The sequence below is a fragment of the Peromyscus eremicus genome, chromosome 5, assembly GCF_949786415.1.
Source record: "Peromyscus eremicus chromosome 5, PerEre_H2_v1, whole genome shotgun sequence".
In the NCBI taxonomy this organism is placed as follows: Eukaryota; Metazoa; Chordata; class Mammalia; order Rodentia; family Cricetidae; genus Peromyscus; species Peromyscus eremicus.
In genome coordinates this window covers 125,189,115-125,206,404 of record NC_081420.1, presented here as the reverse complement: position 1 = coordinate 125,206,404, position 17,290 = coordinate 125,189,115, and the positions used below count along the sequence as shown (strand labels likewise).

The 17,290-nt window shown below is 53.6% G+C and overlaps 1 protein-coding gene across 1 annotated transcript in view; it reads right to left on the bottom strand.

Annotated features, from left to right (window-relative positions):
• Positions 1-383: 383 nt before the first annotated feature.
• Cacna1a (calcium voltage-gated channel subunit alpha1 A) overlaps positions 384-17,290 on the bottom strand; it is a 228,042-nt gene continuing 211,135 nt past the window's right edge. The window contains exons 39-47 of the mRNA XM_059263091.1: positions 11,625-11,732; positions 11,445-11,545; positions 7,917-8,026; positions 7,681-7,819; positions 7,460-7,573; positions 5,379-5,414; positions 4,297-4,531; positions 2,155-2,408; positions 384-1,792 (exon numbers count right to left, since the gene is read on the bottom strand). Of these exons, the coding sequence (XP_059119074.1) occupies positions 1,322-1,792; positions 2,155-2,408; positions 4,297-4,531; positions 5,379-5,414; positions 7,460-7,573; positions 7,681-7,819; positions 7,917-8,026; positions 11,445-11,545; positions 11,625-11,732 (1,568 nt within the window). The 3' untranslated portion in view covers positions 384-1,321. The remainder of the gene's footprint in view (positions 1,793-2,154; positions 2,409-4,296; positions 4,532-5,378; positions 5,415-7,459; positions 7,574-7,680; positions 7,820-7,916; positions 8,027-11,444; positions 11,546-11,624; positions 11,733-17,290) is intronic.

The window sequence follows — 17,290 nt, the reverse complement described above, 5'->3', positions numbered from 1 at the left end:
CCTGGGAAGCCGGAGGGCGGGGGTGGGGTGGGGTGGGGTGGGGCTGGGCAGGTGGCTCTTACCCCCAAGGCTGCAGTGCGTATGTAGACCGCATGGGGCATGAGAGTGGGCATCTAGACAGAATGCTGGATGAGGTAGGTGAATGTGGTGAGGGGGTCAGCGTAAGAACCCTGGCGGCCAGAGGGGGGTGGCGGGGCGGGGGCGGGGGCGAGGGCGGGAAGGGCTCTGAAGTTAAGAGCATACATTGCTCTTCCAAAGGACCTGAACTCGGTTCCCAGCACCCGGGCTAGAGGACTCACAGCGGCCTGTAACTCCGGCTGGCTCAGAAGGCACTTTCACGCATGCCCAAATCCACATATCCATACACACTAATGTTTAAAAACAATCCTGGCCCCACTCATTGCTCTGGCGTAATCCTTCCAGACTGTTCACATCTTTGACCTCGCCAGCGTTTCTCCATGGCTGAGGCGGGTTGAGAACTCCTCACGAAATTGGTTCAAGGAGCCAGAGGCCAGGGCAGAACACTTAACACAGAGGTGGGTGGTACCGGAGGCTGGGCACAGCCAGGAGAAGCCTCTGAGGGGACTATCCTCTCAAGGAGTCACAGCTGCCCTTAGCTGGGAGTGAACCCAGGGCCGTCGTTCCTGGTACCTGTGGACTCTGCGCTGTTTCTCTGGGAGCTAACAAACTGCCTCCCTCTTCCATCCACTTCCCAAGAGTAACTTGCATGGCATCTTGGTCAAAGGACAAAGACCACTCCAGTTCAGAAGCCCTTGGATTCAAGTTTTTTCGTTTTTATTATTTTTTTTTTGTTCTTTTTAATGTCATGCAATATTTCACAGTCCCAAGCCCACGTTTTTCAAACAAGATAGGAAAAAAGAAAAAAAAAGTTTTTAAAAAGATAAAGGAAAAAAGAAGCAAGGGAATCGGTGGTGATGGTCAATTTTTCTTTTCTTTTGTTATTTCGAGCAGGACCAAATGTCAGAAAAAAAACCGTTTTTCTCAATCTTTTTTTTTTTTGTCCTTTTAAAAACTGTTAGTGTTATTTCTCGTAGTTGATCTCTGCAGGCAGTAATAAGTTTGGCGTGGCCCGCAAGCACTCCCGTGGGTCTGAGAAGTGTGTGGGGCGTGCAGCCGCCCCTCCGGCTCGCAGCCACCTCGGTTTCGTTCACCGGGAAAACGAAAGATTCAATCGAGATGATAAAACTCATCAATAGAAGCTATTTTTGTTTTTCTCCCCGGTTTTCTTTTTTAAAAACGTTATTGTTTGTCATTCGCCGCGCGCCCGCGCAGTGCGGGCGCCGCGGGGAGGCGGGGCGGCTTAGCACCAGTCGTCCTCGCTCTCGCTGTACGCGTCGTGCGCGCCCCTGCGGGCTGTGCGCGGCCGCGGCGCGCCGTGCCCCGCGTAGTAGCCGTTGGGCAGCCTGCGGCCGTGGCGCGGTGACGCGCAGCCCGCGGCGCGCGGAGTCCTGGGCGACCGCGGCGCGGGCTCGTGCGCGCCCCCTGGCTGCTCGCGCGGGCCGTCGGGCTCGGTGTAGTCGGCGCCGCGCGGCCGCGGGCCCTCAGGCGCATGCGCAGGCCAGCGAGGCGCGCGGCGGCAGCCCCTCGGCGAGCCGCCAGGGGGCGCCGCGGGACCCGCGAGCCTGCGAGCCGGCGGCCGGCGCGGCGCGGGCGAGTAGGATACGAGCGGCCGCGGGGTGCAGGGGGTCTGGGGGAGCTGGCGGCGGCCGCGCCGCGGCGTGCTGGTGCCGGACGTAGAGGGGGCTGGGCTTCCACTGACGGAACTACTGCCCTACACGAAAATCGAAACAAAGGAAATCAAAAGCAAAGATACCACGGACCGACCAGGAGCACACGGGGACACACAGACGGGAGGGCGGGCGGGCGGGCGGCGGGACGGAGAGGCGGGGGTGGAGGGGCAAACCAACACAACAGTGAGGAGAGAAACGAGAAACGAGCTTCGTAAGTTTCCGAAGTCACTCACAGGCGTCCGCAGGACACGAGTCGCAGGGAAGCCGGGCCAAGGGGAAAGCAAGAGCGGCGGGCTACCCGCGCCCTGCCCCGGGCGCCTCCCAGGCTCGCCCCGCCCCTGCCACCCCCCTGCAGCCCCGCCCCCGCCCACCAGGTCTGTAGGTCTGGGCCTGCCCCACGCACCTGTCTGTGTGTCGCGTGCTCCCGACCCTCGCTGGGCGAGCGGGACCAGCGCTGCTCCCGGGCCCGCGCCCGGCCGGTGTCCGACCGCTCCTGTGCGTAGCGCTCCCGGTCGGGGGCCGGAGGGTGGTGGTGGTGGTGGTGGTGGTGATGGTGCGGCCGATGCTTCCGGTCCTTGGGCCGGCCCCGGTCTTGGTCCCGATCTTTGGAGGGCAGGTCACCAGATTGGGTGGTCATGCTCAGATCTGTCCCCAGACCTGAGTGGGAGACGATGGTGAGAGAGGAAGAACGGGCCGCAGAGAAGGGGAGGCAGGCCCGGAGGGTCCCCAGGCTCAGTGCCCCAGCCCCTGGTTTCCTCCCTACTCAGGAACTCCGGTCACTTTTAATTTTTACATTTATTTTCAGCGCGCCCATTCTCCCGCGGTGGCACTCAGGTCTTCAGGCTTGGCAGCAGATGCCCGTACAGGCTAAGCCATCTTGCTTGGCCCCTCCCTTTTCTCAGTGTTGAATATAACCAACTTAGGACCTTGCACATGTTAGCCATACCTACCACCCAGACAACATCCCCCTCAGCTAGGGTGTTGCAGTCATGGGTCAGTGGTTAAGCGTGTCTGCTACTCTTGCATAAGATCTAAGTTCAGTTTCTTGTACCCATGTTCTGCAGCTCACAACTGCCTGTAGCTCTCTAGGTCCAGGGGACCCAACACTCTCTTCTGGCCTCTGGGGCACCTACATTCATGATCACATAGGCACACACACACATTAAAAAAACAAAATGCAGCCAGGCATGGTGGCCCACACCTTTAATGCCAGCACTTTGGAGGCAGGCAGATATATGGGTTCCAGGCTAGCCTGGTTTACAGAGCGTGTTCCAGCACAGCCAGGGCTACACAGAGAAACCCTGTCTCGGGGGAGAAAACAACCAACACAAATCCCAACCAACCAAACAGCCACAGCATGCCTTTAATCTTAGCATTCAGGAGGCAGAGGCAGGAGAAGCTCTGTGAGTTCCAGGCCAACTAGGACTACATAGTGAGATCTTGTCTCAAACCAACTAACTAAATCTTAATTTTTTTGTATGTAAAAAATTGGTTTTGAAAAAAAAAAAAAAAAAAAATAGCCGGGCGGTGGTGGCGCACGCCTTTAATCCCAGCACTCGGGAGGCAGAGCCAGGTGGATCTCTGTGAGTTCGAGGCCAGCCTGGGCTACCAAGTGAGTTCCAGGAGAGGCGCAAAACTACACAGAGAAACCCTGTCTCGAAAAAAAAAAAAAAAAAAAAAAAATTGGTTTTGTGTATGGTGTGTACATGTGTGTAAGTGTGGGTGCAAGTATCACAAAGTGCACGGGGAGGCTGGGGCAATCTTAGATGTTGGCCCTCATCTATCTTGTTTGAGACAGGGTCTCTTGTTATCTGCTGTGTATGTCATGCTAGCTGGTCCAAGAGCTTCTGGGGACTCTCGTTTCCATCTCCCACCTTAGGAGGGCTGGGGTGACAGATGTGCACTGCCCTGTCTGCTGTACAGATGCAGGTCCACACGCCTGCATGGTCGCTGCTTCACCTCTTGGGCCTCTCCAGCTCCACCTTGTGTTTTTCAGAGATGGTGTCTCTCGCTAGCCTGGAGCTTCACTGAGTAGCTTAGGCTGGTTAATTGGAATCACTAGGAATGCACTCCTGCGTGCATTCCCAGCACCAGGGTTACAGATACCCATACCTGGCTTTGTACACGGGTGCTGAGATGTTATGTCAGCTCTTATTTGTGTGCAACATGCACTTTACACACAGAGACATCACCCAGCCCTCTTTCTTTCTTTTCTTTTGAGACAGGTTTTCTGTGTCAGCCTGCTGCCCTGGAACTTGCTCTGCAGACCAGGCTGGCCTCGAACTCAAAGATCTGCCCACCTCTGCCTCCCGAGTGCTGTGATTAGAGGTGTGTGCCACCAAGCCTGACTCATTTCTCTTTTGAACTGGGGTCTTACTATGCATCTTGGCTGGCCTCCAACTCCAACCCTCCTTCCCAGCTTCCCCCATGCAGGCATTAGTGGTGTATGTCCAATCCCCTGTCCCTACTTCTGCCCTTCAGCCTCCTCTTTCCTGACCTTCTGTTTCTTTGTGGAGCCTCTGTCCTGGGTCCTGTGGCAGCCTACCTGTGTCCACATCAGTGTAGCGGCCCAGAGAGCGCTCGGACGTGCGGTGGCCCCGGTCCCGGTCCTGGCCCCGGTCCCGGTCCCGGTCCCGATCCCGATCCCGGTCCCGGCGGCGTTGGTGGTACCGCTGATTCTCCTCAGGTGGTACCCGCTCCAGTGAGTAGTCATCCAGTCTTCGGGCTTTGGGTCCCAGCACAGAGGCTGAGCGCTTCATGGGGCTGGTATCAGAGATGGTCTAGGGGAGGGGGACAGGTGTGGACAGTTAATGGCCAGCACTTTCGTGGCCTGCTCCTTCCAGTCCTGCAGCTGACAGAATCAGGGTATATGTAACCATCCAGGGACTGTGTCCAGGGGTGCAGTGGGGCCTGAGTGTCTGGCTTGCTGGCTGCAAAGGTGGAGCCCTAAGGATTCTGAAGTCTCACTGACAGGGACTTGCTGCTACTTAGGTTGTGTGCTAGACTTGCCCCTCTGGTGTTAAGGCTGGCTGGCAAGAAGCATGCGCTCCACTTGCAGACTGCAAGCCTGGGAGCCTGCTTCTCCTTGGTCCAACTCTCCTGACCTTCATCCCCACTCCCATCTCTGGTTCCTATCTCCCAGGCCCGGCTTGGGCTGCTCCAGCAGTGGAGGTACTGGAGATCATTCTGAATCTGCATTTACTGTCCCACAATCCTTGGTCTTGCTCTGCCATGGACAGTCTTCAGTTCTCAGTAGCAGGCAGAAGAAGGAAGGCCCACTGGACCAGGCCTGGTTCAACTCTGATGTGCAGGGCCCAGCTCCAGGCAGGAGCTAAAGGGACCTGAGGCAGAAGGCCAGTGGTCACTGGAGGAGCTGAAGGAACAGACCCCCAAGAAAGGGGCAGGGTGGACAGGTTGGCCTCTTGGAGGCTCTGAAGATGAAGTGGGGTGCAGTGTGGCCCCTTGCATACATAGGACACAACACATAAGGGAGGGGCTCCATGGGGGAGGGGTGGGATCTGCAACAAAAGGGTCGGGTAAAGGGCAGGGGGAGATGGTGGGTACTGGCACAAACAGGGCAGGGAGGGAGAGGGGGCTGGAGCCGAGCTGGCCGGGCGCGGTACATACACTGAGGTTATTTCCACGTGGCCGGCCCCTTCTCCTCTGTCCCAGCCCCACAGGATGGCGCACACAGAAAAAAAACAGAAAGAAGGAAATAAATATAAAAGGCAAAAGGGATGGTGAGGTCGTGGGTGGTACATGGAGGAGGTGGTGGGTAGAGAGAATTAAAGTTTCCGGTGTTGAGTGAGGGGGTGCCCCAGGACCCGGCTGGCTGTCCCCCACAACGGGCACAGAAGAAACAGGAGACAGACAGACAGATGGCAGAGACATGAGACTGACAGATGGGACAGCAAGGCCACAGGCTCCTGGCCCATTTCATGCGATGCACTGCGGCCCAGCACCCCTCCCCCACCTCGCCCCAGCTTCAGCTCAAAGCTTCCAGGTGGCCGTCAGCCCAGCTTGGCTCATCTCTATTTTGGGGCCAGCAGGCCAGGCCTGACAGAAGGGATGGGGCAGCCACATGCACCCCAAGGTCACAGCAGCCACAGGCCAGGCCCTTGGGCCATGATGACCCAGCCAGGCGCAGCAAATATGCTACATAACACAGGGCAAGCCATCCCAGCCAGACATGCCGGCCACCCTCCTCCTGCCCCCTCCTCCTGCCCTTCCTCCTTGTCCTGGGCTCCTCAGTGGCAGCCTGGGCTTTATCCCCATCTCTCACTGCGCGGTAGCCAGACATGCTTTATTTCCTCTCTCCCCATGGGATCTTGCCTTCCCTACAAGGGGCCGAAGTAGCTAAGTGCAGCAGCCACAGAGACGGCACACATACCAGGTGCACACCCACCCACCCCACCCCTCCCAGACACGGACAGAATATACGTCCCAGCCGTCCCAGGCCCACCCAGACTCTGCCTTCAGAGTCCTCAGACATGCCCATTCCTGAAGGTGGCAGGCCATGGGCATGCACACAGGCAGGCGTGATCCCTACAGATGCCTGCTACACTGGGAGCACAAAGGTGCATGTGCATGTATGTACAGGTGCACATGTGTGTGAAGTACATGGGTAGCAGGGGCATTTTTTTTCTTTTTTTTTGCTGTGGTGGGACCCAGGTCTGCCCATGCTAAGCACAGGGGATACCATGAGCTCCACATCCGCTTTAGAGTTAGGATTCTCTTTTTATGTGGGAATTCAAAAATTAGTTTATTATTTGTGTATGTGTGTGGGAGTTTGTGCACCTGTGTGTAGGTCTGAGGAGGTCAGAAAACGGTATTAGTCCCCCGGAGCTGCAGTTACAGGGCCTGTGAACTGTCATTTAGTGTAGGAGCTGGATCGGGGTTGGGCCTTCTGCAAGAGCACCGAGTCCTCTCACCCGATCGGCCATCTCTCCAACTAGCAGTCAGGATTCTTCTTTTTTCTTATTGTTTTTTATTTTTTGGTTTTTCGAGACAGGGTTTCTCTGTGTAGTTTTGGTGCCTGTCCTGGATCTCGCTCTGTAGCCCAGGCTGGCCTCAAACTCACAGAGATCCACCTGCCTCTGCCTCCCGAGTGCTGGGATTAAAAGCGTGCGCCACCACCGCCCGGCTGCAGTCAGGATTCTTAAATTCTGTTTTGAGACAGGATCTCACATAGTTCAGGCTGGCCTCAAACGAGCTATATGGCAGTGTCTGGCCTTGAACTCCTGATCTCCACCTCCCAAGTGCTGGGATTATGGATGTAAACCATGTTTGTTTTGAGATATGGTCCAGGTCTGTAGCCTAAGCTGGCCTGGACCTCCTCTTCTCAGCCTCTTGAGTGCTTGAGACGCCACATGCTGCTGAAGCTGGATTCCCAGTGGCACCTCTCACCGGAGCTGGACCCACCCCTTCCCAAGCCCATCCCCTGCCCTTCATGTTCTCAACAGGGCAGAAGGAAGCCACTTGGCAGTAACTACTATGCCCTGAAAGGGTACCCCAATCTCTCTCTGGCTTTTGGTAGGAAGTGGTTAGGAGGGCCAGGCCCTTTGGGTGCTCTGAAGGAGCCAGGAAAGGGTAGGGCACCCCCTGCATGAACCTGCAGGAGGTCCCACCTGGTCCAGTGTCTCTAAGGGAGAGGTACAGGGTCCTTAGGAACGTGTGTGGGCGTGGCCCAGAACCCTGCAAGCTCTCACCTGGTTCTCTGCTGGGAGGCGGGGCATGGAGGCGGCCCTGGCCTGGCCTTCCATGGGGAGGTAGTGTTCGCTGTCTGAGTAGCCATCCGTACCCATTTCTCGCATCTCCACAGACTGTCAGGCAGAGGGTGGGTGGGGTTGGGTGAGTCTGGGGCCTGACCATGTGTGTGGGAGACCCTTTCTGCCTGAACCACCCAGCCTGGGAGAGGGGGCAGCAGCACCTGCGAGTTGGGCTGGCTGTTAGGCATATCGCTGGGTGGCCCTCGCTCTGGGCTCCATGTACCAGTCTTCTGGAACATCTCTTGGGCCCGCTGGGTCACCCAGGACGGGCTCTCCTTCATGCCGCTCTCTTGAGCCATCCTGCACCAGGGACAGAGGTCAAGACGGACACATGTGCTCCGGGATTCAGGAACCCAGTGCCTGACACCCATCCACAACTGCCCAGGTGGATACTCACAGGCCTCCTCCTGGGTCCAGCTGAGTGGAGGGAAGGGCGTTCTGGCTGGGCCCTCCCTCCTGTGTTGGTGATGGAGGCTCCATGCGCTGGAACATGAGTGGTGTCCGGTTCTGAGAAGGCAAGAAAGCAGAGAGTGTGTGCAAGGAGGCCTGACTGGAAGCTAAGGCCGGCCCTGTGATGGAGAGGTCAAATCCAGGGCTGTGTGTATCAGGCAAGTACTCCACCGCCAAGCCACTCCCCCACCCCAGACGCCTACCCCACACAGGCAGGTCTGCTCTGTTGTGTCTACCCTCTTCCTCTCCTCCTCTTCTTCTTGTTCTTGTTCTTCTCCTTCCTCCTCCTCCGTCTGCTCTGTTAGCTTACCCATTCCTTCTTCTCCTCCTCTTTTTTTTTTTTTTTTTTCTCGAGACAGGTTTTCTCTGTGTAGTTTTGGTGTCTGTCCTGGATCTTGCTCTGTAGACCAGGCTGGCCTCGAACTCACAGAGATCCTCCTGGCTCTGCCTTCCGAGTGCTGAGATTAAAGGCTTGTGCCTCCGCCGCGCCCCCCCCCCTTTTTTTTAAGGGTGGGTCTTTCTATATGTAGTCCTGGCTGACCTGGAACTCTGCCTGCCTCTGCCTCCCTAGTGCTCTAGTTAACTTTTTTTTTTTGTTTTTTTCGAGACAGGGTTTCTCTGTGTAGCTTTGCGCCTTTCCTGGAACTCACTTGGTAGCCCAGGCTGGCCTCGAACTCACAGAGATCCACCTGGCTCTGCCTCCAGAGTGCTGGGATTAAAGGCGTGCGCCACCACCGCCCGGCATCTAGTTAACTTTTTATCTTTTACTTAAAATTACTTATGTATCTTGTGTATTACGTATAAACAAACAAACAATGTGTTTATCTTTTGGCACATGCACACATGCTACTAAGAATGGAACTCAGGTCCTCTACCCACTGAACTATTTCTTGAGACCCTGTCCAACTTTTGACATTGTGACACAATGTTGTCATCTATAAATTTCATGCTAGAAACCCATGAAATGACGCTATATACATGTCTTCCATCCAAATTCATTCAGAACTAAACCATTTATCAACTACCCTTTACCATGTTCAGCCTCATCCTACACCTCCAATCAGTCCAGAAACCTCTCTGTGCATTTCTCCCATACAGCCACCAGAGGGTGCCAGCGAGAACACAGTGGACCCCTAGACCCCTCTTCTCCTAAGCCACCTGCAATAAAAGTCAGGGTCCACCCTGCAGTCTTGAGGGTTTAGCCCTGCACTCCCCATACCCTCACCCCCTCCCACGTTCTGCCTTGCTCTGTTCTGTCTGTCACTTTGACCTCTTCAATATTTCCCAAACTCATCCTGCAAGGTCCAGCGTCAGGGCCTTGTACAGGCTGTTCTCTGCCTGGAATGCTGGTGTATATAATAGTTTCCTCTGATACTGAAGCATTCCATCTTCAGTGAAATTCTTTAAGGCATGAGGAAAACAACTGAAAATAGCTTAAGGAAATCCCTGAAACTGACCAGACTCACTAGGCCCCTCCCTGTATGAGTAAGCAATAAAGACTGCTAAGAGTCACTCTCAAAGAAGCCAGGCCGCATTAAGGACCCTGAGATAAGAACACCTGCCTAGAAGAAGCAGAAACCAGATGAACTGCCTGGAAGAGGTTTATTTCAACTGAGACACTTGGAAAGGACATTTTCAAGTCCGGTGGTGGTGATCAGGCCTTTAGTCCCAGCACTTAGGAGGAAGAGGCAGGCACATCTCTAGTTCGAGGCCAGCCTGGGCTAGAGATCCAGTTCCAGGATAGCCAGGGCTACACAGACAAAACCTGCCTTAAAAAAAAAAAAAGGCACTTTCCAATCTGCTGAGTTGCCTGCAGGCTGTACAGTGGGCTCCAGGTTCCCAGCTTTGTGAGCTGTCACTCATGCTGGGGTGGGTTTGGTGATACGCTGTCTGAGTCATTTCTGATTTTCAAGTAATCCCAATAAAACTCAAGTTTTATTTATTTCCAACTTGAACTTTGGTCTGTTGTGGGCTCCCTCTCTGGGGTGAGTGTTAGGCTCCCTCTCTGGGGTGAGTGTTAGGCCTCTCCTGGAAAAGCTTTGTCATACAACAAATGTCCCACCTGGGAATAAACCTCTTCCTTCATTTCTTTCTTTCTATATGATTGAGTGTGAACTCACAAGAGCTCTGCTTGCCTCTGCCTCCCTACTGGTGGGATTAAAGGCATGTGCCACCATGCTGACCCCCCTTCATTTATTTTATTTTATTTTTTTTAAAGATATATTTATTTATGTATACAGTATTTTACCTGCATATATGTCTGCACGCCAGAAGAGGGCACCAGATCTAACTACAGATGGCTGTGAGCCACCATGTGGTTGCTGGGAATTGAACTCAGGACTCTGGAAGAGCAGCCAGTGCTCTTCACCTCTGAGCCATCTCGAGCCATCCTCTTCATTTTTAAAATGTTTTATTTTATGTGTATGAGTCTTCTGCCTGCATGTATGTCTGTGCAACACTTGTGTGCCTGATGCCTGAGAACCTCTGGAACTGGAGTTACAGATGGTTGTGAGCCAGTACGTGGGTGCTGGAAACTGAACTTGGGTCTTCTGGAAGAGCATATGGTGCTCTTAACTGCTGAGCCAGCTCTCCTGACCCCTCCTTTGTCCTCCCTTCTCTCTCTCTCCCTCCCTTCCTCCCTTTCTTCTTTCTTCCCTTTTATTTTCTCTCTCTCTTCTGTTTTGAGACAGGTTCTTGGAATACTATGTTGTCTTGATGTGGCCTAGAGCTCCCTATGTAGACCAGGCTGGCCTCAAACTCATGGAGAACCTCCTGCCTCTGCCTCCTGAGTGCTGAGATTAAAGGTTTACATCACCACATCTGGTCTCCAGTCACCTTTTAAAAAATATTTATCTTACTATTTTATGTGTATGTGTGCAGGCCTAAGTGTGTGTGTGTGTGTGTGTGTGTGTGTGTGTGTGTGTGTGTGTGTGTATGTGTGTCTCTCTGTGTGTGTGTGTGTGTGTGTGTGTGTGTGTCTGTGTGCATGCGTGCATGTACCACACATGATCAGGTGACCAGAGGCCAGAAGAGGGCTTCAGATGCCCTGGAACTGGAGTTTCAGGCAGTTGTGAGACACTGTGTGGGTGGTGGGAGCTAAACACAGGCTCTCACCTCCTGACTGCGGAGCCACGTCTCCAGTCCCTCCCCTTTTACCTCAGCTTTTGCTCAGCTCTCCCCCCTCTGGGAGGGTGTCCTTGACAGCCCATTTCACACCACACACCCTTGCTCTAGCATTTCCCCCATGGCACTATTAGCCACTATGAAAACATTTAGCCTTTTCAACTACCCCGGGGCAGACATCCAGGCCAGGGACTGAAACAGCAACCTGCCCAGGCTGATACTCAGTACCTGTTGGTGGCTGAGGTTAGGTGTTTCTGAAAAGGCCCACCCTCACCACACTCCTTATTCTGATTGGTTCCCACGAAGCCCGACAGGCCTGGAACCCCATTCAGCACCGCAGCAGTGGGCGTACCTGCTCCTCCCGCATGGCCTGCAGCTTCTTGGCCTTGCTCTGCCGGTAGTACTCCATGATCATCATGGCCGCGTAGATCTTACCCACAGTCAGATCCGTGGCTGTGGAGGACAAGGAAGTTCTCACTCAGCCCGGGCCCCCCTCCCAGCCTCCCTTGCCCTCCCCTGGGCTTGCTCTTACACTTGTGAGGTGTGACCAGCAGATCCAGGGTCTTCTGGGACAGGTTGGGCCAAATGGCCATCATCTCCTTCCGGAGCTCTGCGTCCATCTGCTGCTTGTCGGCCCCGCCTGCGACGTGGGAAGACCATGAGGTTGGGCACCGCAGGGCTGGGCTCTGTGGCCACTGTGGGCCACGACTAGGACCCACACGCCTGGTCTAGAGGCACCGGAAGGGCCAGGATCACCATCTTGGCTCCTACTTACCAACTGTGTTCCTAGGGTTGGCTACCTCCCACTGCCTCAGTTTCCCCATCGGTGAAAAGCATCAGGATGAGTCGGAGCACTTGCCCTACCTGGCTGTTGCTGATCCGAGCAGTGTGTGTGTGTGCCACCTTGGACAGCACCTCCAGGCCATTACTGTACTGTCCCCTTGACCCAGGCTGGAGTCCGTGAGCCGGCTGGCCTCAGAGTTTTGGGAGGGGGCTACTTTGGGTGCTGGGGATGGAACCCAGGACCTTGAGGATACTAGGTAAGAGCTACACCACTGAACCACACAAAAATGCCTGGAATGAGACCTTGTTCTGTGGTTGAGGCAGCTGAGAGTTGGGACTAGGAAAGTGTATCAATCAGGTTGGAGACATATAAATATTATACACACACACACACACACACACACACACACACACACAGAGTACGTGAGTGTGCGTGTTTATGTGTGGGCATGCATGCGGAGGTCAGAGGTGAGCCTTGGCTGTGATTCACCTGTCTCTGCCTCCAGAGTAAACCATATCTAGTTTGGGGTATGTCATTAGTAATGGAACACAGAGAAGAAACGTAGTGACCTGGGACAGGAGCCCGGGCTGCCGTGACACACCTGACACACCTGACAGAGGCTACCAGCCCTCTGCACCCTGCTTCCCCTGCTCGCAATGTGACTTTTGTTGTAACACGTTTCTAGCTCCTCATCCCACTCATGGGGGCCACTGGGGCTCCAGGCTGGGACAGCAGGATTGTGGTCCTTCAAGACAGGGGTATGAGCACAGTGACCTGCCACTTGGAGGAGTCACTAACAGTATGGGGGTCCTCCATGCATCCCTTCACTTTGTCACCCAAGGCTGGTGACAGTGGGGCCAGACAGTCTTTTCCTAGCCCATCCTTTCTTTGGTGTTTTGAGGCAGGCTCCCACTAAACAGCCAGGCTGGCCTGGAACTCATAATCCTGCCCTAGCCGCTGCAGCGCTGGTATTGCCATGCGCCATGGCACCTAGCTTCCTCAGGCCTATCTTTAAGTCCACAAAACAGGAGGTAGACAGCAGGGAAATGACCCATTTTGGTTTGAACCACAGAAACCTTGGGACTGTTCCAGTGACAGCCTTCACTGGGACTGACACATCTGCCTGGTCCCCCATCGTGAGCGTCAATTGAGAGTCACCCGAGAAGAGAGATCCAATGGGCCTGGTGCATGTCTGTGGGGATTGTTTTGACTGTTAACTCAACCTACTGTGGGCAGAAGAGTTCCCCAGGCAGGTGGTCCTGGGCTGTATAAGGAAGCCAGCTGAGGGCTGGAGTTACTGCTCTTGCAGAGGACCCAGGTTCAATTCCTGCTGCACCCACATGGCAGCTAACCATCTGCAACTCCAGTACCAGGGGCTCTGATGTCCTCTTCTGACCTCTGCAAGCCGGTGGTAACCGTACATGCAAGCAAAATACTCATGCACATAAAATAAATAAAATAAGCCAAATAGAAAAGCAAACACTTTTAAAAAAACAAAAGAAAAAAGCCGGGCGGTGGTGGTGCACGCCTTTAAATCCCAGCACTCGGGAGGCAGAAGCAGGTGAATTTCTGTGAGTTTGAGGCCAGCCTGGTGTACAGAGTGAGTTCCAGGACAGTCAGGGCTACACAGAGGAACCCTGTCTCGAAAAACCAAAGGAGGTGAAAAAAAAAAAAAAAGAGGCATACTGAGGGACCTACTATCTCTTTACATTTTATTTTTATTTTTTAAGAGGGTCTCACTATGTAGCCTTGGTTGGCCTGGAACTTGCTATATATACACCAGAATGCCCTTGACCTCACAAGATCCACTTGCCCTGCCGCCATGTGCTAGGACTAAAGACACACTATACACTACCATGTCTGGCTTTTTTTTTTTTTTTTTTTTTTAGAAAGATTTTATTTATTTTTGTGTGTATAACTTGCTTGTACATATGTATGTGTACCATGTACAGGCATTTCTGGTACCTGTGGAGGCCAGAAGAGGGTGTCAGATCACCTGGAACTGGAGTTAGAGGTTTGAACCAAACCCAGGTCCTCTGCAAGAGCAGCAAGTGCCCTTAACTGCTGAGCCATCTCTCCAGACCTATTAAAGTTGTGTGTTTGCATTTTGATAGAGTTATTATGGAGCCATGGATGGCTTAGAAGCCATAGGTAGGCCACCACACCCTAGCGGACTTCCCGTTTTCCCCTCAGCTTCACCGTGGTCGGACCAAGCAATGTCATGTGTCGATAGAGTAGACAGAGCTGGAAATGGATTCTCCCTGCAGCCTTCAGAAAAGAGCCCGGCCTGCTTGACTCCTTGACTGGCCGGTGGGACACTGAGCATACAGCCACGTAGCCTGCCTGTACTAGTGCTAAGTTTTAAAAAATGCTATGTTTTATTTAATACAGGCTAAGCCTCAATCAAATCGATTCTATTCATTTATTTGTGTGTGCGCCAGTGTGGGCTCGTGTGGAGGTCAGAGGAAACTGTCGGAGGCCTTCTCTTTCTCCACCACGTGGATCCCAGGGGTCAAACTCAGGTCGTTAGCCTTTAGCTCTTGTGTGGGGTGTGTGCTCCGTGCACAGGGGTGGGGTGTGTGCTCCGTGCACAGGTGTGGGGTGTGTGCTCCGTGCACAGGTGTGGGGTGTGTGCTCCATGCACAGGTGTGGGGTGTGTGCTCCGTGCACAGGTGTGGGGTGTGTGCTCTATGCACAGGGGTGGGGTGTGTGCTCTATGCACAGGGGTGGGGTGTGTGCTCTGTGCACAGGGGTGGGGTGTGTGCTCCGTGCACAGGGGTGGGGTGTGTGCTCTATGCACAGGGGTGGGGTGTGTGCTCTGTGCACAGGTGTGGGGTGTGTGCTCTATGCACAGGGGTGGGGTGTGTGCTCCGTGCACAGGGTGGGTTGTGTGCTCCGTGCACAGGTGTGGGGTGTGTGCTCTATGCACAGGGGTGGGGTGTGTGCTCCATGCACAGGGGTGGGGTGTGTGCTCCGTGCACAGGGGTGGGGTGTGTGCTCTGTGCACAGGGGTGGGGTGTGTGCTCTATGCACAGGGGTGGGGTGTGTGCTCTATGCACAGGGGTGGGGTGTGTGCTCTATGCACAGGGGTGGGGTGTGTGCTCTGTGCACAGGTGTGGGGTGTGTGCTCTATGCACAGGGGTGGGGTGTGTGCTCTGTGCACAGGGTGGGTTGTGTGCTCCGTGCACAGATGTGGGGTGTGTGCTCTATGCACAGGGGTGGGGTGTGTGCTCCGTGCACAGGAGTGGGGTGTGTGCTCAGTACACAAGTACATGCAGAGGCCAGAGCAGGACTCCTGGTGCCCTTCTCTAGTTGCTGTTTGTCTACTCTCTTGCGACAGGGTCTCTCTCGAGCTTAAAGCTCATGGTTTTTGGTTCTTGGGATCTGCCTGTCTTGTGGGGCCATAAGAATATATTATAGAAATTCAACTGGATATTAAAGCTATACCTAGGGGCTGGAGAGATGGCTCAGAGGTTAAGAGCACTGACTACTCTTCCAGAGGTCCTGAGTTCAATTCCCAGCAACCACATGGTGGCTCACAACCACCTAATGAGATCTGGCGCCCTCTTCTGGTCATACATGCTGTATACATAGTAAATAAATCTTTGAAAAAAAAAATAAAGCTATACCTAGATATTTCAAGGTATTTTTCTAGAAGTAAGCCATTTATTATGAACTAATTGGTGTTATCCAGTTTTTAATATTTCAGCTGTCTTCTGCTATGAGATTCTTGTGTGCCCAAATACTGTAGACCATTTGGCAAACAGCTAAGCTTCCTAGATCTGCTGAACATCTAGGTAACTGACTCCCCCCGCTGAGCCTAGGAGACAAGCAGGCTGCAGATGCACAGCTTTATTTCTTGTGTTCAGACCATCCCCTTCCTTCAGGCCTAGGGGCATGGCAGAGAGATTGGCTGAGGACAAGAGGGCTTTTTACATAACCAGGGGCAGTAAGGACTGGAGCAGAATTCCAGAGGCAGACACAGAACCGCATGGCCTGAGAGAGGAGAAGACAAAGATTCTGTAGAGGGTAAAGCAGATCTCTTGTGGGGTTTATCAGGGCGAGGGGTAAGGAGCCAGGAAGGACTGATGGAGGATAAAGGAACAGAGGACGAAGATCAGGTCAAAAGCACAGGAGCTTACTAAAACTATGAGGACAGGAAAAGTGGGCACAGAGAGGAGCTGAATGTGAGGACGGGGCTGAAGCTGTGTAGACAGAATTGACTTAGAAGAATGAAGTGAATGGACTAAACAACTCTGTGCTTAGATTCATTTGATATCCCCCAGATTAGCATCCTTAGGCGCTTGTAGCATCTGTTCTGGACCCTGGTAGAGATCTCCCCAAGGCAGGCACCGGGGAGCTCGTTACGCCTGTCTCTGCCTGCTAACGCAGGTGCTGTGACACAGCAGTAGTGCCGCACGTTTTGTTATCGTTCTGTGTGTGTGAGTGTGAGTGCGTGTGCATGTGTGTGTGTGTGTGTGTGTGTGTGTGTGCATGTGCTCGTGCGTCTGTGCACGTGTGCGTGCATGCAGATTTTCAGGTTCTCATGTTTGCAGGGCAAATGCTTTTATCCACGGACCCATCTCCCCTGCCACAATGCTTGTGTTTAAGGCACGAAACTTGCTTTTGTGTGTGGTATAGATAGCTGATACAATGACTGATGTCACAGAGGTTGAGGTCAAGGTTCAGAGTACTGACTTGGAGTCTGTAGGATGTGACTGTCCTAGTTAACACTACAAGAACAAACACCTCGTTCTGCTTCCTTGGCTGAGGAAGCAGTAGTGATGTGGGGAGAACCTGGGTTCTAAACAGTGACATGAAACCAGCTGCCTACTGAGTATTACTGACCGATCAGTTCTAGTAAGATCTAGAACCCCTGGGTGTTCTAGTAAGATCTAGAACCCCTGGGTGCCAGACGTGGGCTCTCTCCTCTTCCTGCCTTCCTCTCATTGCTCCTGAAGTCCTAGGTCTCTGTCCTCCTAACACAATTTTTTTTCTCTCTAGCCCAGGCTGGTCTTGAACCCAGGAGCTTCCCGTCTCACTCCCTAAGTACTGAGACTATAGGTGTGTGCTGGCACACCTGGCTGGCTATTCTGTTTTGTATGATTTTGTTTGCTTGGTTTTTTGGACACAGGGTTTCTCTGTGTAGTCCTGGCTGGCCTCGAACTCACTCACAGAGATCGGCTTGTCTCTGCCTCTGCTGGGGTTACGGCAATTTTTAAGGAGCCCACTCTGTCTCAGAGTCTCAAGCCTTCTCCCTAGTCGCCTTTTTCGTCTCCTGAAGTGACGGAAGGAACCTTGGGCTGTGTCTAGGGGAAAGGTGTTCATTTTTTTCCGTTCCCTAGGGATGGGACTCAGGGTCTTGAACATGCTGAAAGCTATCACTGAACTATACCCAGTTCTCTTATTTTCAG